Source organism: Fundulus heteroclitus, chromosome 2, assembly GCF_011125445.2.
Source record: "Fundulus heteroclitus isolate FHET01 chromosome 2, MU-UCD_Fhet_4.1, whole genome shotgun sequence".
NCBI classification, from domain to species: Eukaryota; Metazoa; Chordata; class Actinopteri; order Cyprinodontiformes; family Fundulidae; genus Fundulus; species Fundulus heteroclitus.
Genome location: NC_046362.1, coordinates 29,542,769 through 29,566,481, shown reverse-complemented (window position 1 = coordinate 29,566,481; position 23,713 = coordinate 29,542,769). Strand labels below are relative to the sequence as shown.

At 37.7% G+C, this 23,713-nt stretch overlaps 1 protein-coding gene across 1 annotated transcript in view; it reads left to right on the top strand.

The window, feature by feature from the left end:
• Window positions 1-23,713, top strand: part of syt9b (synaptotagmin IXb) — a 76,746-nt gene that overhangs the window by 24,799 nt on the left and 28,234 nt on the right. Inside the window, exons 2-4 of the mRNA XM_012867638.3 lie at window positions 3,508-3,683; window positions 5,115-5,332; window positions 7,295-7,835. Of these exons, the coding sequence (XP_012723092.2) occupies window positions 3,508-3,683; window positions 5,115-5,332; window positions 7,295-7,835 (935 nt within the window). The remainder of the gene's footprint in view (window positions 1-3,507; window positions 3,684-5,114; window positions 5,333-7,294; window positions 7,836-23,713) is intronic.

Sequence of the window (23,713 nt, the reverse complement as noted above, 5' to 3'; positions counted from 1 at the left end):
AGGTCCTCAAATTATTTGATGAATCGTGACAGCCCCACTTAGGACCTCTAAAGTTTTGTACAAAACAATGGGATTTAAATGAATTTTTCTAATAATAATAATAATAATAATAATTGTTGTTTGTATAGAACTTTTTAAAAAACCAACCATTGGCTTGGTATTCAAAGAATTTCTGCAATTTTTTTAATTAAAATGACCACAAATATCAGTGTTGTTGGATGTTGATCTCATGGCTTTTATCTATTAAAAGCTCTCTTTGATCAGTATATGCAAGTTGGTCTGTCTTCTACAACGCAGCAATCTTCTTAACTCTCTAAAAATATGTCTAAAACATTAGGCCACATTATTAGTAGTATGTATGTAGGTCTTAAAAAGTCTGGGAAAGGTTTTTATATTTTCCAGGTCATCGTAGAAATGGAAAAAGAAAAAATGTTTTCATAGCATTCTGGACGTTTGAGCACAAACAATATACTTAGTTGGATTTTATTGAAATAATATTTTTCAGATTAAAAGTAGCTAAAGTTGGCTCTCAACTGAGCAGTGTGGTAAAGTGGTGTGGCTCTGCTTATTGGCTTCTGGAGTGATTTAAACAAATATTACCTTTATTCAAAATGTTGAAGAAGAATATTTAAAAAAGATAGAAACTTTATTCTCCAACTTTTTGGACAATTTTCTTAATTTTTTTGAATGTGTGTAAATTAATATGAGCTACCCAAATAGGACAAATATCAGTAAATTCAACAAAAACTCAAATAGTTGTCATATGGCAAATTTAAAGATAAATGATGTAATCTATATGTGATATAAATTACATTTATTCAGACTTTTGTGTTTGAAAGAAGTCAAAACTTTTGAAACTCATTTTTCTTAACAAATTACATACTTTTCCAGACTTTCCCAGGCTGAATGTGGACCCAAAATGATCCTCCATTAAACATTGTTGGTGCTTGGTGGAACCCGGATATTGACGCTGTTCAACATTTCAGACATTGCCTCAGTCTGTCAAATATAATTTGGAATGACTCGCAGCAAAGAAGACCATCCAGAGACATGCAGCGAGCGCTCTCATCTCTGAAACCTGTCCTCTGAAATGCATCTTACCTCAGCAGGCTGCCCCAGCCATGGTTTTTAGATGACTTACTGAAAGGCTGCTTCCCAAGAAAGATGTACCTGTGAGCATCATCTGTCCGACTCTACACTGCGCTATTAGCCCAGCTGTTAAAGAGGAAAAACCTCTTCTCTGCTAATGGATAACATAACTCATGTCTGATGATCTCACATATCCATCAATCTTCATAAATTCACTTTTGGATCTGTTGCACAGCCTCCTGAGTGGAAAGGATGTGAAGTAGGGCTAAGCTTTTTTTTTCAAATAAAAAAGCTATTTATTGCAAAGTGTTTTTGAATACAAACCTAACATGAACCACAGTTTTCCACTAACACCTTTCTTCAGCACTGCTCTATTTTTTTGTCTTTAGTCCAAACTTATATTCATGTGATTTCACTCAGTTGTTACCAATCTTCTGTAACATGATCCACAATCCAAATGAGGTAGGGATCCTAAGAAATACTTCACCGAGTGCGCACATATGCAGAAACATTTACACGGCATTCATTGTTTCTGGTTGTTTTCAATTTTTTTAGCATGTTTTGGAATTTAATATGACTCCAATTTGTTAAAACTGAAGTGGACTGAAAACCAGCCCAGGGAGAATCCCAGCTCTTGTTTGTTGTTTGCTTTGATATATCTGGATATTTCCTTCCACCTCAAACAGGATAAATTAGGTACAGAATATGAATAGGTAAACTCAGCTGTTTAACTAGTACATTTAAAACATGCAACATCAAGAATGATGTGAAATATTTACTGCACAAAGATATCTAGTTATATCTAGTCAAGCTCCATAATCATTCACTTATACCTTAGTAGCACATCAAACTGGAAAATGTAAAATAATGTAATTTTATTTGGAATACATCTAATGTAGAGTTTTTTTTTTGTATTTTAAGGCTTACACATTGTTACCAGGGCTACCAAAAATTGTGGAACAAGCAAAAGGGAAACAAAAAAAAAAGCTGTGCACATCTGGAGAATTGGAAAACAAAAATCCCTTTATAGTCCTACAAAAGGGAACATTGTCTCTTTGTTTAATTTGTCGCTTAGGTTGCAGTCACGTTCAGTAGTCGAAGGTCAAAGTCAGGGACCCAGAGTGACAGACTGAGTTTAGAATCGCTCAACTATGGAGCCTCTCTAAGACACAAACACCCGGCTCTCTAATGAACAGGCTTTCACTCCCCCTACCGCCACAGATTCTGATATCTTAATTTGATTATACCAATATTGATATAATAGGTGGGTGTCACATAGCTTGCAGTTCTGCACATTAGCACTGTTGCTGGAGAGGGAGACTTGTTACAACTGTTGCATGAATCCATAGTAGAAGCAAGCTTTTTTGCATATCGGGCTGTAGTGGCACAAAAATGTATTTGATTAATGTAATGTATTTGATTATGATTTGATTAATGTAAACTTAATCAAATCATTAATAATAAGTTTAAATACCACACTAATGTTATTGCCTTGTTTGCACACTCTTATTGTCAGGAAAATAGAACTGCCCATTTCTTTAAATGGAGCCTTAAGATCACTGCACAAAAATTGCTTAATTACTTCAAACTCATTGAAGGAGGGATTAATTCATGTAACATCACAGGGGTTCATATCGTTTGTAAGTAAACTGATATCAGACTTCTTGGACTTTGATACAAATTGCATGCTTTAATGTAAAAAATACACACTCTTGCAAATACTAAATCTGTTGTGTCTGTGTGTCATGTCATCTGTGTACCTAAGCAGGTGTCAGCCTCAAAGGAGGTTTCACCATGGTAACACATGGTGACAATAAAAGATTCTTGATTCTTGAAATATGCATACCTCAAAGTAACATACGGCAAGTTTAAAGGGCAAGATAATCAGCTCGTTTTATGCCCCAATCTTCACCTTCCGACAATCTCCAGGACACCCAGATTATCGTGATGGCTCTTAAAATAATCTTCAACATACTCCTGCCCTGTGTGGTGTGTTAGGTGTGATCTAATCTGCTCATGTTTAACAAAGCTTGAAATGAATAAGGAAGGGACACATACTTGCTGACTTCAAATGTAATTTAGAGAATAATTATTAGATCCCTACTATAAAGATGGAATCGACCAGGTTTTTAATTATTATTCTTTGCTGAAAAAGGGTATTTTGATCTTTATAGAAGTAAACCGTGGATCTAACATACTGCGTCTGTGGTCTGCATTTGTGGACATGCTGGATCATAGTTGCTTTCACTGCAGAGAGGAAGAAAAAATAACTACTTCACTCTTTGTGTTCTCATTTAGCAGTCTAAACAAATACAGCCTACCCTCCCAGAAACTCTGCTGTAGGTTTGTCTGTGCCAGCATTTGTCACTGCCAGAGCTCTTGCTGCCTGTTCACTGAACACCTGCCCTTTCTCTGCAGATGTATCGGTGAGTCTGCTGTCCCTGCTGGTGACCACCTGTGGTCTGGCGCTCTTTAGCGTCTCCCTCTTTGTCTCATGGAAGTTGTGCTGGGTGCCACTGAGTGGCCGTTTCCTCCCAGATGTCCTCAAGGGGGCACACTTCTTGGGAGGAGATCAACAACCTGTCCTCACGGAGGTAGGGAAAATTTTTGTCTGATGAAATCATTTTTAATTTCAGTAATGCAACTTATAATGGATACAGACTCAAAATTAAAAAGCCTAAACCAGAAAAAGGTAACCAATAAATACAAATAAAGAATACTCATCCCAAAGTATAAAAAAATAATATTGCTTTTATCATACGGTGCCTTGCAAGGATATTTACAGTACATCCCTCAAACCTTTTCTTACATTTCCACATGTTGTAGCCACAAACTTCAGTTAATGTTATTGAAGCTGTGCATTACGTGAACTGGAAGCAAAAAAAAAATAAATAAATAAATACAATCCAATTCAAACAATTGCAAATTGAGTTAACTTGTTTGTGTTATTTAATCTCAGTAATAAACCAGCTATTCTGTGAAGGACTCCATAGGTTTGTTGGAGAACATTAGTGAACAAGTAGTGCATGAAGACCAAGGAACCCAGCAGGAAGGTTAGGGGTCAAGTTGTGAAAAAGTTTGCATGGCAGGAGTCAAATACTATAGATCCCCTTTAGCACATGATAAAACCACCATAAAACATGTTGGTTGCAGAATTATTCTGTGGGGATGTCTTCATTCCTATGTAGAGGCAGGGTAGTTGGTGAGGGTTATATAAATAATGGATAGAGCTTAATACAGGGCAATCCTTAAAAAAAAAAACAAAAAAAACAACAGCTTTTAGAGGGTGCAATGAACTTGAGACTGTGTTGGAGTTTCCCCTTCCAGCAGGGAAACATCAGTAAACATACAGTCAGAGCATTATTCATGTGCTAGAATGGTCTACTTAGTCCAGACCTACAGTAAATCCAATTGAGACGCCGAGTCAAGACTTTTGGTATCCAATCCTGCTGAGTTTAAGCTACTTTTTTTTTACAAGGACAAATAAGCAGATATGTCAGTGTCCAGAGATGCTAAGCAGGTAGGGAGATACAGCAAAACACTTATCAATATAATTTTAGGAAATGTGGGTTCAACAAAATATTGTCTAGGAGATTTTTAGGTAAAAGTTGTTCTTGGGCAGATGGATTAATTGCATTGCAGGAGAATTCATCAGTATACATTATTATTATTATTATTTACATAAAGCAAGCACTTTTAGAAAAGGAACTTAGAATGGTCACAATTTTCAGAGTTTAGCTTTTTTCATGATACATTTTTCCAAAAAGAGATTTAGATATTTATAGTTCACATACACATGACAAATAAGTTTCCATTTTGCTTGAGTAATGGTACTGTGTACATTATGTGCAGCTGAGTAATGCGGTGTCCTTAAATAGATTAACTATGTCACAGGTCTCCGTCATTGTAACAACATAAAGATAGGGGGACAACGGCAATATTTTTCTGATTCAAAAATGTTATTCCAATGTAAAATTTCCACAAAACTATTTGTAGTAACATAAATATTGCTGGGTGCTATGTAGGTGGACGGGGAGGAAAGGGAGTACAGCGAGGATGGTTGTGTGAAGGAGCCATCGGGTCCCCCTTCGGCTGTGGCTGTGCCTGAGTCAGCCCTGAAGATTAGCCACACGTCGCCTGACATCCCGCTGGAGACCCAGACTAAAGTGGAGAAAAACCAGGTCCACACTCTGGCCAGGGACAGGGTTCAGAGGCAGATTACTGAGCCCACATCGTCTGTGCGGTTTGTACAAATTAGTTCCTGATAATTTCCTCCCATATATGGTGTTTTGAGGGGTTGAGTACAATTAAATGCCCCGTGTTCCCTTAAAAACATAGTAGTTATAGAATGATCTTGCCTCAATAGTTGCCTTAAATCAAAAACTGCTTTCAGTGGAAATAAACACATTTGTCTTAAAAAGGAATAAGACTTTGATAGATCATATAAAAATGGTCATCAAACTTTAATTAGACATATCATGTACAATACCATTGGGAAAAAGCTGTGGTGCAGCATTAACCAGTTTGCATACATGTGAACACCCTTAAACTAGTATTCTGTTAAAGTATAATTTGATTTAGTTCCAGTATTCTCTTTTCTCTTGTAGGAATCACATTTTGTCTATTCTACCTTGTAAAAATTCTGGAAAGCTGTCAGAGTGTAAGGATGTACCTTGTCAACAGCCTTTTTGGGTGCCTCCCTCACTATTGGCACATGTAGAACACAACCGTACCAACAAATTCATGCAGCTCCTTTCATGTTTTTGCAGGCCATTTGACAACCTCCCCTAGCTAGTTTCTGTCTTATCTTTTTTTCTCAATCACAGAGAAACATTCAGTTTAAATTATGTCACTTTTGAAAAAAAAATCCTATCTAAGGAAACCCAGTAGATTGCATCAAGTCTTGACAAGCAGCATTCACTCCTTCCTGAAAGAGCGTAGAGTCACAGTGGACAGTCATCTGCATTATTGATGGCTTTGCAGCAATCCCTCATACTGGGCATGCATGAAGTGACAGTGGAGAGGAAAACTCCACTTTAACAGGAAGGAAAAACCCAGCAGAACCAGGCTCAATGTGAATGGTCATGACCAACTGGGGGTTAGAGAAGACACAAAGTGGGATAATCAGCTCTCTGATGTATGATGGAGCTTGATTATTAACGGCTTTATATGCGAGAAGGAGAATTTTGAATTATATTCTTGATTTAACAGGAAGCCAATGAATGGAAGCTAAAATTGGAGAAACATGATGTCTCTGGTTGATTTTCAAAGTTTGGCAAAATTCCGGAGGTGAAAAAAAAGAAACCGTGGAAACCTTTCTAATATAGGATTTAAATGATATGTCATGGTAAAAAAATAACACCAAGGTTTTTTACTTTATTGCCAGAGGCCAATTTAATGCTGTTCAAATTAAGTGATTGATTTGAAAGGTTTTTTTAAGGGCTCTGGTCCAAACATTATAACTTCTGTCTTGCCAGAATTTAAAAGCAGTCAATTCAAAGTAAGCCAGGTTTTGATGTCATTCAGGCATACCTGTGGTTGAATTAATTGATTGGATTCATCAGGATTTATGGATAAATATAGTAAATATAGCTGAGTGTCATCAGCAGAACAGTGGAAAATAATCCCATGCTGTCTGAAAACATTACCAAGCTGAAGCATATATATAGCCAAAGGACTGAACCCTGTGGTACTCCACAAGTGACCCTAGAGTTTGAAGAAGATTTATTATTGACATGAACAAACTGGAATCTGTCAAACAGATAAGATTTAAACCAGTTTAATGCTTTCCACTTAATCCCTACAGTATGTTCAAGTCTTTCTAGGAGAATATTGTGATCAATGCAGCACTGAGATCTAACAGGTCAATGCTATGATGAGCTCTGAAGCCTGACTGAAACTCTTCAAATAGATCATTACTTTGTAAACATTCACAACACCAATTCAGTGGGAATTCTGCAATTGGGACTGTCATGCTGCATTTATGTTTGATACGTTCGTCCATTGAATTTTACCGGATAATTGCCACATAAAACGTGGAAAAAATTCTAAAATTACTTATCATGATATGAGTTTTTTTTATGTCACGAAGGCTTGAAAATTTAAGAACATTATGTTTAGGTTCTGTATCCACTGGTTACTTAAAGAATCTACATTGTTAAATATCTCAGAAATTATGCTTCATATGATTAACATGTTTTCACAGGCACAACTCAATTCGTCGTCAGATGAACCTGTCTAATCCTGACTTCAATCCAGCTCAGTTCCAGCGCCAGGACTCTCTGTCCGGTTTGGGCCGAATAAAACCAGAGCTGTACAAGCAACGGTCAGTAGATGCTGAAGACGGTCATCGGACTGACAGCTGGGGGCGTCTTCACTTCATCCTAAAGTTTGACTTTGACCTGGAGCAGCTTATTGTAAAGATCCACAAGGCCCAGGACTTGCCTGCCAAGGACTTCTCAGGGACCTCGGACCCTTACGTCAAGATCTACCTTCTGCCTGACCGCAAAACCAAGCACCAGACCAAGGTGCACCGCAAGACTCTCAACCCAGTGTTTGATGAGGTGTTTCTGTTTCCAGTGGCATATGCTGAGCTGTCGAGCCGCAAGCTGCACTTCAGTGTCTATGACTTTGACAGGTTCTCACGGCACGATTTGATTGGCCAAGTGGTGGTGGACAACTTCCTGGAACTGGCTGACTTTCCCCGGGAAACAAAACTTTGCCGGGATATACAATACGTGACCTCGGTGAGAACTTCAGTGTTTTTCTCTAAATTCTGTTACCATATCAGTTTTTGTCCTTGCCTTATCTATATCTCAGTTGTTTTATGTTTGACATATAATCAAATACAAACACATTTTCAGGTGATTACATTTCACATTTCTGCTGAGCTTAAGCTATTGTAAAAAATCTAAATCTCAATTTGTTTTTAGATGGGAACAAACAGTTCAAACTGTTAAAAAGGGCAAAAGCTTCCATACATTCCTTTTATAGAAGCAAATGGCGAAATATATCAGCTGCCTTGCATCTTATTTTCTCTCAAAGTGGAGCTCATCTGTGGTTTTCAGAGGCGAGGACACAGAAATATACTTAGACGCAGTTAATGTTTAATGAAAGCAGTGGGAAACACTTGGGGGTAGTGACCCAGATCTTTGCTGACATAAGACTGGGGTTGGCTTGACAGAGATACAGCAAAGCTTTCTATATTACCTTATTCACTTAGAAAAATCCATAGGAGTGAAAGGAAGATTGTCCTGCCAGGAAACCCCTCACGGTTTGCCCTCTTCATTAAGAAAGATTTCAGCTTAGGGTAGATCAGTTTGATATGTTATTTTTTTATAACCAGTGTTTGATGATAAAACTGAATGACTCTTAATGTCCCACACAACATCATATCATCGGGAAATTTGGAGAAGATTAAAACAGATTCTTCTGCATATGTAGCTATTTTTGAACAAAAAAAATGTATGAGTGGGATGCATAATGGGTCATTTAGAAGGACAGATGCTCGGATCAGATAGATCCAAGTCAGGGCCGAGGATCTATTAGCTGCAACAGAGATTTTCTGTTTGTAAACAATAAACAAAGATGAGAAGCCAACAATATGCACCGCTAAACCAATCAGTGTTTCTGTGTTTTCGCTGCTTGTACATGGTGATCAAAAGAGCTCCATTTGCTGATATGAGGATAATTTTTAAACCCCGTAGGCCAAAATGGACAACTTCAATATTAGCTGTTTCCTATTGAATATTGCAATTTAAAATGACAAATTATTTGGATATACAGTTAAAAACAAATGTATTTAGTGTATCTTCTACATAGTCTTTCAAGGATAACCAAATGTTTTTCTTGTCATTTTTAAACAATTAAGTCTCTATTTCGGCTTATGACCAAATGCCTTTGAAAATGATGTTCACGGTTCTTTTAAGTGTATTTCCTTCGAGTACAACCCTCTCACAGAAATCCTGTTAAACAGTAAACCGGCAAAGTATACCCTCCCAACATGTTGACATTTTCCTGACATGTTCCTATACCCCCATCACATACTCATGTATATTGGTCTTGTGTTTCCAAAAAGATACACACCTTTAGGTAGATATGTCTGTGGCATCTTCTTTCTGCTTAGCTGATATTGCAGTATGCACATTTTGATCTTCAGCTCAGCCAGAACACACTGTTTTGATTTCTATGTCCCTATGCTCAGATAGGGACAATTTGTGGTTTTTATGCATTTCCATCCAGCCTTAACATCTAAAAACAGGACAGAAGGGCTCCTGGATTAGCTGGGACACTTACTTGCACAACCCAGACGAGAAGGTTCTGAGGTCAAAGAGAAGAGGCAGAGGAATATTAGAAGAAGAGAAAGAAAGGGTTAGAGAGAAATTGGACAAAACAGCAGGAGAAAAGGAAATGCAGTGAGAAAGCCCCTGAAAAGAGGCCACAGCTTTTATACATCCGCTTTTCAGTATCACTTTTGTATTCACCTCTCAAAAATCTAGGGGCGGAAAAAGAAAGGAGACTAAAAACAATCTAAGAACTAATTAAAAGAAGATGTAGTAAATTAGTTAAAAAACATAATTCCACACATTCTTTATCTCCTTGTCAATAATTGATATCAGTGATACATTCAGTGGTATAGTAAAACAACAAGTTATATGTAGCAAAAAATGCAGCAGTCTACATAGAAAGTGTTACACGCGTATGCTAGAGAAAGGGACTAAATGAGAATAAATTGCAATGAGTTGTAGGCATTCCCGGCATTAGTGATCTCCAAATTTATTAGCACGGCATTTCTGATCAGATTCCTGACAGGATTTGTACTGCACGCAATACACAAACCCAATGTTGCTAGGAAACACCGCGGTTGTTTACAAGAGCTGGCGCTTTCCGAAGGTTAGCAACTCCCGCATCCATTTTTCATCTCATTTGAATGACAAAAAAAAACAAAACAAAAAAAAACATACCAGCCAGAGTCACTTAAGGCAAATGTTGAGGGGTGAATTATCCAGGGCATCAGCTCATTAAACAAACCACACCTGAACAATACGAAAGAATGTTTTTAGTCAGCAACAACACCTTTCACATACTTTCTACCAGCACTCCGGTTTAAACTGCCCTAAACATATAAAACATATATGGGTATAATAATTATACATACATAACCTAAAATATCTGGTGGATATGTTTAGGTTTCTTGTTTGTCTGAAGTCATGCAAGCCTTAGATCAGAGTAGGTTATTGCATTTTAAGAAACTATAGAGACAAAAGAGACCAAATGATAAATATTTTTCTTTAAATACTACATTGTCTGTAAGATCAAGAATCTAGAGTTTTCATTTTTATTATACGACCATAATGAAATTTGGTAAGAAACTGGATCAGACGGCACATATAAACACACTGACACAAATCAAAGACATTTGTGGAAAAACTAAGAAAGAACATTCCAAGAAGAGACCCTCAAAAATTCTTTAAACACACCATGCCAAAAAAAAGCTAAATTTGAAGTTAAGAATGAAGTGCTGCAATGGCAATGGGAGCATTTTAGTAGTTGTCTCATTACTGAACTATCATAAAAGCGTCACTTTTCAAACTTCCCGGTTTTACCCGCTGTTCTGCAGTACTGCTAACACATAAGCAAACATGCAAACAAGAACAAGTGGACATTTGTTAGCATCTGATATTTCTTCTTTTTTTTATCTCTGTCACTGTTAATAAGGTTCTTATTTAAAAAAAAAACAACAATTATAGTCTTCTGTTGCATATGTAAAGTTACTTCTCAGATAAGTTGCTACGGGCAAGGCGAGTTTATTTAATTGGCATTCTTCATACTCAAGGCAATATAAAGTGCTTTAAAGGACATTAAAGGAAATGCTTTGATTACTAATAATACTAATATCCATTATCTGATTGTTCTCATTCAGACATGGTCTTTCATGTTACCTTCCACATGAGAATCCACCTCCTCTCCTGCTTCTTCTTTAGTTTTTATTTATTGCTAGAGCCACTTCACACACACACACAGGACATTATCTTTTTTCCAGACATTTTTATCTTTACTTATTGTTTGACTGAAGCATGATGTATGATCAGAAACAGTAGCTGATGAAGTATTTTCTTTAGTTTAGGGTGCATGTCGAGACCATAATTCAAAAGCATGGACAAAAACAAATCCAGCTAAATTACATGGGGGTGGATTCATTTTCCCTTTAGTTGTATGGTGTTTTCTAACAGTTTTCTTTATGTCTCGTTGGAAATGCTCATTTCTAAATAACAATTTTTTTAAACTTAGATTTTTTATCTACTAAAAGCAATGAACAGCATTGTTATAAATGCAAAAAAAATTTTTAGAGCGCAATAGTGTGTATTCATTGTAGCTAGTCAGTATTTATCAGGGCTTAGTGTCCCTCATTGAATTCCCTTAGATCCACTTGTAAACTGTAAAAGTTTTACTCAGAACTCAACGAAGTCTTCTCTCAGCACTTTACATTTAGCAGAAACAATACACATAGTGTGTGGGTGTGTTTGATTTATGTCACTGAGCTTGCTTGATGTGTGTTGCATTAAATCACTGATAAATGTAGATGCAGGCAAAACTGATTAGCCCATAAAAACTGGGACAGAAATGAACTATCATTACAGCGAGTGGGAGGGACAAGCTCTCAGCAAATTGCCATTATTCAGTCTTGATTGTTGGGCTTTCCATTTGTCCTCTTTGTAATGGCATAGCCGACACCATCAAACAAAACGGTTAATTCTCTCCACTTCTTTCATGAGTATTTCACTTTTGTTTGAAGTAAAATGACATCTCTAATGTGCTGGTTTTTGCACTTCCACAACTGATATCTTTCCATGGCTTCTGCACAAAAAAAAAAAAATCCATGCAGTCCTTTATCAACCGAACAAAAAGAATCCATATGGATGCATATTTTCTGCAAAAATCTGCTAAGGAAATACATCTGGCTCCTTGTCACTGAGGCCACTTGTTAGCCAGATATTTGTGGATGAGGATTTCCACAGACAGCACAGCTGCTTCCTCGTCAACTAATTAAGTTGAAAGCAACACAATGATCATTAGCTGGGTAAGCACTAAACAAGCTCCAACCTGTTTGTGCCATGGTAACTAATGCAAAAACCCTGTGGGAAAATACCCCCACCTCCCTGCTTACAGACGCATCTTGTTTGTTCACAAATGTTGTTTTCATCCCCTCCTGATTCAAACCGCATCCCTAGCTAAAGGAGGTCAGTGTAAATTGGGTTAGGCCCTCTTTTGAGACATCTAATACGTGAAATATGCAGATTCTGTCGCCTGTGCAAAAATCATAGGATTCAGAACCCCTAAATATAATCTCCTATTAATCATGCATGTATCCATCACATACATGACATCAGTCAGATGTAAAAGACCTGTCTTCTTTCTGAAAACTAAGAATTACTATTGTAATTATTCCAAAAAAACTCCCAAATACAATCTGGTCTTATTTCCTTTCTACTGAGGCCTTTCTCTCCCTCTGATAAACTTGTAAGACAGTTTGCTTCTTGCGACTCAGCCATTTTCAAAGTATACAATGAGAGCAGCGGAGCTACAATGAACGGCTAACATCGAAGCTAAATGGATACATAAACACTACTAGTGTTAGTAGGCATGCACAGAAAGCAGAGCCTAGCAGGGAGCATGCATGCACATTGGCGTTAACATATTGCTGTTATCTGAGCATGACACAATGATTGCCATGATTGGCATGTGGGACAACCAATAGATAAGGTGATCTCCCTGGAACTCAAAGCTAAAAAAAGATTGTTCACTATATTTTTAAAGCAGACAGCTACAAGTTTAACTCCTCCAAGCCAATAGGTGGCGCACTCGCCCCTTATTGTTCCAGCTTTCAACTGTAATGTTACCCTGTTGGCTACCAGGTCTGGTACCATAATGGTTAGTATTAGCAAACGTTTAACTTACCTGTCCAGAAGGAAAGTGGCAACCTCTGCGTGGCTTCTGAGCATCTTTGCTTCCTTAAGTCAACACCAACGCTCAAAAGCTTCACTGGTGTTCACCCTCATACTGTTTCTTTTTTGGCCCACTTGAATCTGAGAAATGTAACGCTGAGAAGAGACTATTTCTCAACGCTATCACTTAGCTACTATGATCTGGCAATGCCTGGGCTCCATCTAACTTTGGGTGACCAGACATCCCCGATTTCCGTGGACAGTCCCCCTTTTGGACCGCCTGTCCCCGGCAGAAGCTGTCTCCGGAAATGTCCCCGATTTTACCGTTTTATGAATGAGGGGGAAAATGTTGCGTGTAGACTGTTATTACAGTAGAGCTGTTGCACGCAGAAACAGGTGTTACGGTAGCTGGTTGAGCTGCTGATAATATGAAGATGAGGAACAGAGCGCACCACTAGATGGTGGTAATGATGCTTTTGGATGTCAACTGCCATTAAAACACAAAGAAGAAGAAGAGTGCACTACTTTTAAAACAGACAAATAAAAAGAAGTGGAAGTTCGTTGTCACAACTGGTGGCAACTGATGGGGAGCTGCTGTGTTATGGTAAGTGTGTTAATCGATTCATTTTATTTGGATCGGGCTGATCCTGTGATAAATGTTTGGTTTGTGTCCAGGTTAAAAAATAATCAACAAAAAGTAAGACAAGACCACGAGTTGCTGCTCGCATGAGTAAAAGGCATTCAGATAAAATGTTACAGAATGATTGAAAACTTTTTGTAAGGCGCTAATCTGGTACGCTGGTTCTCCAGGGAATCAACAATGGTTCGCCTAAAGATATTTTAGAACTAATTGGTGACCTTCAGTTTATATTTTAGGATAGTTATTATAAGTAGAGTTATTACAAGTTGTTTTGCTGATTTATGGTTGTGATTTATGAGCATAGACTTTCAGGCTTAGGTGTGCTTTTTTACTGCTCAGTTTGGATATATGAAAGTTTGTGAAAAAATTAGTCAGTAACAGGAAAACTGAATGAGACAAGATCTGCATGATCTTAGAATGATGGAGAAAGAGATAACCACCAGTTTAATGGTCATGTATTATGTTGTTTTTGCTTGTAGCTCCAAATATTGTGGTAATTACATTTTTAGTAGTCAGATAAGATAATAAAATAATTATAATAATAATAATTAGTTTCCATCTTGTACATTCTAATGTTTTTGGAGGTGATTTTGATTATATAATGTCTCTGTTTTAGAATAGTGTAAGACTGATACAAGAGTGTGCAAAGTATGCTATGTAAAACAGACTGGTTTTATACTCAGGTTTGAATTCAGTAGTCCAATTGCCCGAGGATATAACCTCTTTCTGAGTTTCACTGCACTTCCCTAGCTGTGGCAGAATGAAGAGGCAGTTTAGTTGTAATTTCTTCTTGTCTTTTAAAAATGTCAGTTCTGCACATAATATATCCTCTTCTCCTCTTATTTTATTCAGACCTCTCAGGCCACAATGCCTGATTACCGTGGCTAATGGCTCTTCAGACACATAGGGCCTTGAAGGAACCAGAAATGATCTCATGTTAGCTGACTCACTGACCGGAGTTAACTCACCTTATAGGAGCAAACAATATACTTGCACATCAACTACTACCATACACATAATGTGGTTATACACACTTTATGTAAGTTTATACATGCTCATGCTGCACTACACACACACACAAATCACTTGCATTCATATCAAGGGGAGTTCCAAGTCTGTGCCTTTTTCACATCACATCACCGCAACCGATTCTCTTGTCCCGAATGGGCTCTAAGCACAACTCCACTTCTTCCTGAACTTCAGCAGCTCCTTTGTTTATCGCCTTTCATTACTGGACAGACTGATTAATCTAGGTGTGTCTGACCTCAGTAACCAGACAGACACACCTGGATAAATCAGCTTGTCCAGTAATGAAAGACAGGAAACAAAGGAGATGCTGAAGTTCAGGAAGTAGTGGAGCTGTGCTTATAGCCCATTAGTGGGAGAAATGAATCTGCTTCTTTGAGATACACAGTCCCCTGATGCGGTCAGTTGACAGTAAGAAACATATATCATCCTTTACCTGCAGCCTTGACCGCTACTTGTTTTCGATGTTAATGCAGATAAAAACAATTTCCCATAGGTATGTAGATGTGAACAGAATGAGTATTTGTTGCACTTTTTTGAAGAGGTGGGGGAACTCTGTCTCCACAGACAGTCACAGGCATAGAATAAAATGTTTGTATTTACTCTTTTGTTTTTTCTTTTCCTAATGTCCTTCTCCCCTTAGGGGGTGGAAGAGCTCTTTGGTCCCCACAAAATTGGAAAGCCCTGCTAACCACCCTTGACCCCTCCACTCCCACCCCACCACTTTCCCCCAACCCAGAGACGGTTCTAGTTTCTATTAATAACAATATTTATTCATTTTATTAATCTTAGAATGTACTAAAAAGTGTGGAAAGGCACATTCCTGGCTTTTACAATTGATTTTTGTTGTTTAAATATGTAAATAAATTTCCCAATTTCATCTTGATGAGATCTATTGCTTTTCATCCACGAGCAAGAAATGTCCCCAGATTTGATTTCAGACATCTGGTCACCTTAATCTAACTTGAATTCAACCTACTATTTTTATGGCGCAGAATCCTGTCGTTTCAACATTTGCATCCTAACCAGAGGTAAATATTTGTATATTTTGGACCTGTCAAAATTTCTAAAACAATTATTTATACACTATATTACATTTTCAGTAAAATTAGTATACTGCTCCACTCTAGATGTTCTGTGGCTGTATTATTTTTGAAAAATTTATCATTTTGATGAAAAACGTTGTAGCTATAAACTTTATTAAATAACACTTCTTTAGACTTTCTAAAGGGCTTCCAAGATTTTTCTTTGGATTTTGCCTACTGTTTGCTTGTTTTCGGTCCAGCACCTGGCCATTTTCAGAAGAATATTTTATCTGGTTTAATGTTTTAAAAAAAAGTCTACCCACTTTTCTTAGGTTTATGAATTATTCAGACATAAAAAAGCTGATAAATTCAAAGTGAATTCACTGATTTGAAAATGGCCTTAACGATCTCTTGAATTAAAACATGTAAGCTTTTAACAGCCTGACACCTTTAACACAAATTTGATGTGGTGCGCTGAAGTGCACAGAGATGGGACTAATTACTGGACTCCAACTTTGGATAGTTTTATCAGTATTCATCGACCCTTCTGAATAAAACAGGTTTGAAAACTACCACTGGACACTGTGTCTTGGAGTGTTGGCCACTGACCGTAAAAAAAAAAACACTTGAGCGAGTGCTTCACAATTCTGAGTCACCATATACAATGTACATCTGTGCCATTATTATGTTTATTCATGAAATATCATCAAATCTTTTTTTTTAACCAGATAAATGACCCAATAAGATAAAGACCACTTTCAAAAGGGTCTGCCAAGAAAGATAGGAGCACATGTCATAGTGGCCAAGACAGACAATAACAAAATAACCATTAAAGTATAGTGCAAGCAAGTACTGTTACAGTAATAACATGAAATTCGAAGCAGTAGCAATTTAAGATTTAAAACACAGCCACTGTTCCATGGATTTCCACTCGCGGTTTCTTAATGTAGAGCGGGAGGCTTTCAGTGAAACCAGTTCTGACAGTTTCAGTTCAGATTGGAGGGCATTCCAAGCAGAGGTGGCAGAAAAACTGAAAGCTTTATTTCTCCTCTCAGTTCGAACACCAGATGCAGAGAAACACAAAATGTCGTTTGATCGCGAGGCATAATGGCTTTCAGTGCTTCAAAGAAACGTGCATAAAGAGCCTTGGAAACCAGAGTCATCCAATGTGTATATCACCTTACATTCAAGGAAGACAAGACAGCTTTTGCATTAAGTACACAGTGGTGCATGAGGTGGCTACAACCAGTGATAAATCTTAGAGCACAGAGCAACAGCAGATTCACGAACTGGTTGAATCGCACATATACACAACATCTCGATAATCACGTACAAGCAGAAAAGTAGCTCTTATTAGTTGCTCCTGAGCGCTGATGTAAAAACTTGTTTCTGTAATAGAAACCGTGCCTCCCCCTTAATTTTGGAGATTAAGTATTTGAATTAACTTTAAAAGTAGCTCTTGACAAAATTTTAAAGCTGATGCTGAGTGTTGCTGATGATTATTGTTGCTGTGTTTTTGAACAGAGTTGGAAATTTAGCCAAGAGTTTTGACAGTTTTCATCTGTAAGGGAGGTCTGAAGACAAAAATATTAAGTTTCTTCTGCCACTCTTTCTCAGTCCCTAAGCAGAACTAGGTTACCCCCCTTGGGATATCAGGCTGCGACCCTGATTAGTCCACTCTCCAATATGTATGCGTGCATGTATGTTACTTCTGACAGAAAAAGCTTCCAACCATTCTTGACCGCGTTCACTAGACTATCATGCAGACATATTTTGAGATTAGATCTACAGAAGAAAAGCAACAAGTTTAATCTTTCAGAAGTAAGTGATACTCTGAGGAGTTCTGTCACTCAGTAACAGTACAGCATACCCCGCTGTGTCTGAACATGCTGTGGTTGTGGGTGAGAATTGGTGCACGTCTTATGTGAGTTTTAATAAACTGCAACCTCAAGTTTATGGTAAGTCATTATGGAAATGATGTTGCCGAAGTAACACCTCAGTGTTAATCCACATGCTGTTAATTAGTGAAACTTTAATTAAATATTCTTCGGGAAGCCACACATATCCGCCACTTAGAAAATAATCCTCATCGATTTATTAAATCATTCACAGCTCTATAACTTGATCTCTCCAGTGATATAAGTACACGTCTTGTTCAGCAGCGTAGCCATGGAGGGGGGGGGGGGGGGGGGGGGGCAGGCCCACCCACTTTGTATCAGGGCCCACCCACTTTGTATCAGGGCCCACCCAATGAAGTGGCTTTCCTTTGTAAAAAAAAAATTTCCCCTCTTTTTAGGCATGTCACTTAAAGTCGAAAAAATTATCAAAAAATAAAATTTAATTAAGCTGAATAAAATTAAATTTATGCTTGCCGTTTTCAAACATGAAAACTGCAAGCTTCCCGTTCCAGTTCTCAAAAAACCTTGCACGAGAAAAGCACAAATGAAGAGACAGCATTTATGCAGGGGGTTAACCTTGGAGACTAGTCGCATGAAGTTCTTGTGTTGTTGTGTGCTTCAGTTATGTGTGTGTGCTTGAGTTAGCGTTGTTATATTTCCATGAACAATACAAATATAAGATGTTGAAAATGTCACATTTGTCGAGAAACCATCAGCATGTGAAGATGGTGTTGAACAAAGTCATGATGTGTGCCAAACGGGACATTCCTCTTTTGGAGCACCAAGAAAATAAAGAGCGCCAGAGTCTTGTGTGGATTTGGCACGATGTGGGGCTGCTGCGTCACCTCGCGCTTGAATCCAGGTGCACATACTCAATTTAGTCACACGGTAATGTCGGTGCGTACTTTTAAAGGGGAGCGTTTAGGGTTTTTCAGCATTGGGGGCTTCAGCAGAGACCCCTCATTCCTCTTCCTCCTTTAAAAAGAGCGCTTTACAGTCTGTATTTCTGCATTTTCTCCACAATGTTTATCCCTCGCGCTCAGCGCAGAACTGACAGGAATAGTTTCCGCCCCCCCTCACCGCCTCAACCTGGTATCATTGAACATAAATTATGCTGGGACCGGTCAATCAGTTCCCAAATAGCTTATTGTTTTTCTATAGCCATCAAGTGCTTCAGCCCTTGAAGCATGTAATATTGTGTTGTATAAAAGAAAATAGCAGAAGTTTTCCATTCATTAAAAAAAAACTGTTTTGCGTGTCCTAGGCATCTGGATTGATGAAGCGAGGGCGGCTGTTTCTGAGTGACGTTGCGTTCAGAGTATATAACATATAGCAAAACTGAAAAATCAATGCCCTTTGGACCGAACGGCAGTGAGTGGTTAGAGTTATTACAGGCCTGCAGTCCCACATAGAATGATTTTTTTTTAACCTTTTGTGAATACATAATGAATTGACAACTTTCAGGATAGAAGGGTGATTTTTAACAAGTATAACAAAAATGTTTCTGAACAGGATTACCAACTATAGCTTTAATATAAGATGTTGCCTTTCATAATGTCTTGGAGATCTATGGAACTGATGTAAAAACGGCAGTCTAGAATTACTACTGAACCACTATTGCCATTTCAAAAAGTAAAATGTTGATGTAAAATTTAGAATTTTTGGAATTTCGTTCCTCTGTTTATGAAACCCAACATACACAGAGGTAGTAGCGTATACACCTTTTTCAAAAAAATAAAAAACAAAAGTTTCAAACTAACATTTCTCTAGAGGACATGATGCATATTATCTTTATTTTACAATTCCAGTATGTAAACAACTAGGATGGGTTAGGGCATTCAGTTAAGTTAATAACATCAGCTTGATCTTTCTTGCTTTTTTTCTTGCCAGCCTTTTGAGCCATTTATTCATTTGTGATAAAAACGTAGTGCAGAAGTCATAGACAGAGAAATCCTGCAGGACGGGTCAATTTTATTGACTCCACGATTGTTGGCCTCTAATAAGGACCTTAATAAATGGGGTCAACATGAGCAGTTATCTCTGTGAGCAATGCTAATTCTGCAGAGGAGAATCCTTTTTTCTTTTTTTTCCTGCTATTATTAAACACTTGCTAAGTAATTTGTACTCACTGATAGGTGAAGAATACAACTGCTGGAGTGAATAGGGGCAGTTGATTCATTGATGAGATTGTATAATACTCCTAATTCTGGTCCTTTATCTTCATTTTCATTTTAGAAAACATTGTAAAACATTTTAAGGACAAAAACCTAACGTGTGAGATTTGAAGCAACTGTAATATTATCACAGTTTGCAGCTCTAAAGTGAGCAGTTGGTGAGAACATCCGCATCAACTGGATCTCATTTAAACATAAATCAGCATGCAATTAACAAGCAGGAATATAACTTTATCATTGCCTGCAAAGTTCTGAAATTAAAAATCTAAAACTAAGGCAGTGTTCTTATAATAAAGATGCTCTATAAGTATTAAGTTGAAGAAAATCCATGCATAATTCTTGTAAAATCTGAGCTTTTGCTCTGAGAGTCATTTCAGATGCAAATTGTAAAAGTAATATTTTAAATAAAACATTGACCAATGACACTAAATGATACTTACATATTTTTTCTAGTACAAGCTTCGTCTTGAATTGTAAGAGACCTCATAAACCAAAAGAGTTTCCAGTTTTAAACCACATGTGTAAAACAGCTGTTCTACACATTTGTGTTTAGTTTAGACATATCATCATTTTCTCCTCAAATTACAGGCAAAACATTTTTATTGTGGAATTTATGTATTGTGTAAATAAAACAAGAACTCAAAAATGCCATCTATTTTTATGTAGTGTCACACCCAAAAATGCGTTGTCATATAAACTGTGCTGGAAGGTGAAACTGGAGATGATGTGAAATAAATATCTTATTATTAAATCAAATCACATCATTTACTGAAACTATTACTGCTGTAAAATGTAGTCTACCTCTCTCTCAAGCCATTAAAACCTCGTTTCCTTGTTGTGAAAAAAGTAAAACGTGGTACAAAAAAATCCAAATAGGTTAAGTTATTTATTTAATAGAGACAACAAACTTCTGTTCACTCATCAACAGAATAGTGGATGGGAAAGATGTAGTAGTTGTGATTAAAAAAAAAAAGAATTTCAATTAAGCAAGTATAAAACTAAAAAGCACTTTCCACCAACTTGGTTGTGGCTGAAACAAAAGCTCTGTCTAATTTCCTTTCATTTATTTCCCTGGTTTTCAGGAGTAATACATGTAATTCATGCATTTGTTTACTGAATTAAAACAGAAAAGCAAACAGGACTTTCTAGTTGGATGGATTTGGATTTTCTGTTGCCTTTTGTAGCAATGTATTAAATTTAGTATTAAAAAAGGACTTCTAAACTCCTTTTTATTCCTGTTTGACATTAACTCAGACAAACTTTTCCTGCTTTTGGTCATAACAACATCAGTTTTATTTGCTAAACGGCAGAAACATTTGAGAACTTTGGAAGTTTGCATTTTCTCAGTGTTTCATAACATTGCTTGTGTGGTTTATGATCTGGGTCAAATGTTCTGCATATCCTTCCACACAAGCTTCAGTCGATAGTTTTCATGAATCTTGGCTCATGTCTGCAAATTTATTCTTGTTCTTTTGGCTTCTACTTTTCTGGGAGCAGCAAGTCATCTGTCTCCATCTAACCCCATCTTCTGCTCTCATACCAACTACCTTCATGTCCTCTTTAACTCCATCCATAAGTCTCTGCTTTCTTCCTCTAAGCCTCATGCCTGGCAGTTCCAGCCTCAGCATCCTTCAATTGATGTACTCCCTATCCGTATATGTCCAAACCATCTCAGTTTCTTTTCTGGCTTTATCTCCAATACATCTACCATGAGCTGTCCCTCTGATGTGCTCATTTCTGATCCTACCTATTCTCATCACTCCCAGAGAGTACCTCAATACTTTATTAGTGCCCCTGCCTCTGAACCATACAACATTGCTTGTGTCATGTCCATTCATTCTCGCTGATCCTGTTTTATCAAACAACACACCTGACACTTTTCTCCAGCTGTTCCAATCTTGAACAAATTTTTTCATCGCTTTTCTACATTTGCCATTGCTCTGGACTGTTGGTCCTTAATACTTTAAATCTTCCACCTTATTTGCCCCATCTTTGCTCCATTTAACCTAGCAGCTACACTTTGGTTCCCCTCATTCACAAAAATGTGACCGGTCACAGCAAAACCAAGAACAAGTCTCACCGGGGCCGTTTTAATTCATTTACAGATTCTGAAAGAATCTAAGCTTTCCGGTGATGTCAAACTTTTAGATATCAACAAAAAAAATTTAAGAAGATATGACAATTTGAATGTTGGCACTCTGCAAAGATTAGTATGAAAACAGGCCTTAGAGTTTCTTTAGAATCACTGTTTTGTTAAGAAAAGCTGTTAATTTGAATTACATTGCATACCTTGCAGGAACATCTCCCAACCCTTCAAGACCTGGACCATGTCAGTAGATGGTCCAGGTCAATTTACAGCACTATTTTGTTCATGTAAAGATAATTTACAGCTCTGCATTACAATATTTATGTTAGCGTTTTTTTTTTTTTTTTTGAGTTCTTCTTAAGATAATATTATGCGTTTTTAGCTCAAAGACCATAGTTTAGGGGTTGGTGATCAATGGAGTATGCTGAGAATTCAGGTATGAATCGGGATGTTCACACCCATACTGCACGTTTTCCGTACTATTAAGCTATGTCTATGGTTGAAACAGAAGAATATATATTTTTACGTCTTGTGTTACATTAAAATATAATCTGACACTTAACTAATGTTTGGATATGAAAAATGGAAGGTTGAATGATACACGGCTTTAATTTCAGTACGATACATCATAATATATATTTTTTTAAAACTTGTCAAACTCACCCCATGTCCGATGAGTCCCATGTTCTGCCACTCTCTTTTGAATGTTCGGCAATGTTATGGAGTTGCTTCATCAGGTTGTTCCTTTTCAGCTCTCCTGATACAGAATATGAAACGAGTCCCGCATCCTGGTCAACGTGTATGCCACAGTTCCGCTCTAAGAGATCCGCTCAGCTTGGTCCGTCTTCTTCACAAGTCACAGTGTGACAAGAAACTGAGCAGGCAGGACTCAAATGACAGTTTCCAAAAAATTTGTGGTTTAATTGCAGTTCTCAATTCAAAATGTCTGGAGTAGTGCGGAGATCCAAGTCTAAGGGGCGATCAGTTCCAGGTTAATCTACATGCGAATCTAAGCTTTAACGAGGCCTCGTCGGCAGGTCTATAAAGCTTGGATCTCCACACCACTCCAAACACTTTGAACTGAGAAAGCTTCCTGGATGGGAAGTGAAACATCTCCAGCTTCAGAACAGAAGTCCAGTTGTTTTAGTTTTTTAACCTCTTTTTTTTTGGATTGATCATGACCTGGATGACTGACAATCTTCACCAGGTTATGTCCAAAGGTCGGTATACAGGGAATCAGTCAAGAGGGCAGAGGTATCAGAAAACACTGGGCTGAGGCAGAGTCGATAACAACACGGGTCCAAAAAGTCCCTAGAGGCTGGAAAGAAAAGCTGGAACACTTCCTGGTAGAAACAAAGACGAACTGGCATGGAAGGAAGGGAACAGACTGACTAAATACACACAGGAGGAGGAGGTGATTGTGAGCAGGTGTGTTCAATCAGGTTGGCTGGGGAAGGCAGCAGAGTTGGGGCAAATCAAAGCTGCCAGTCACACACAGAAACTAATTTTCTTTTTTAAACAGGTATATATAGCTGCATGTGCACTAGGGCTGAAACGATTCATCGAGTAACTCGAGTAACTCGATTACAAAAAATCCTCGAGGAAATTTATCTGCCTCGAAGCTTCGCTAAATTTATTGTATTGTAATAAGCAATGCTGTTAAATACGCAGCACACTGGTCTAGCCGGAGGGTTTTTGTGTTGCACAACGCTACCACTTCCGTTAGCGCCTGTGCTAAGTTTGTAGCTATGGAGGGAACCGGAGAATGCTCAGAAGGAGAACCCCGAAAGCGACAAAAAATGTCAAAAGTTTGGGAACATTTTAGACTAA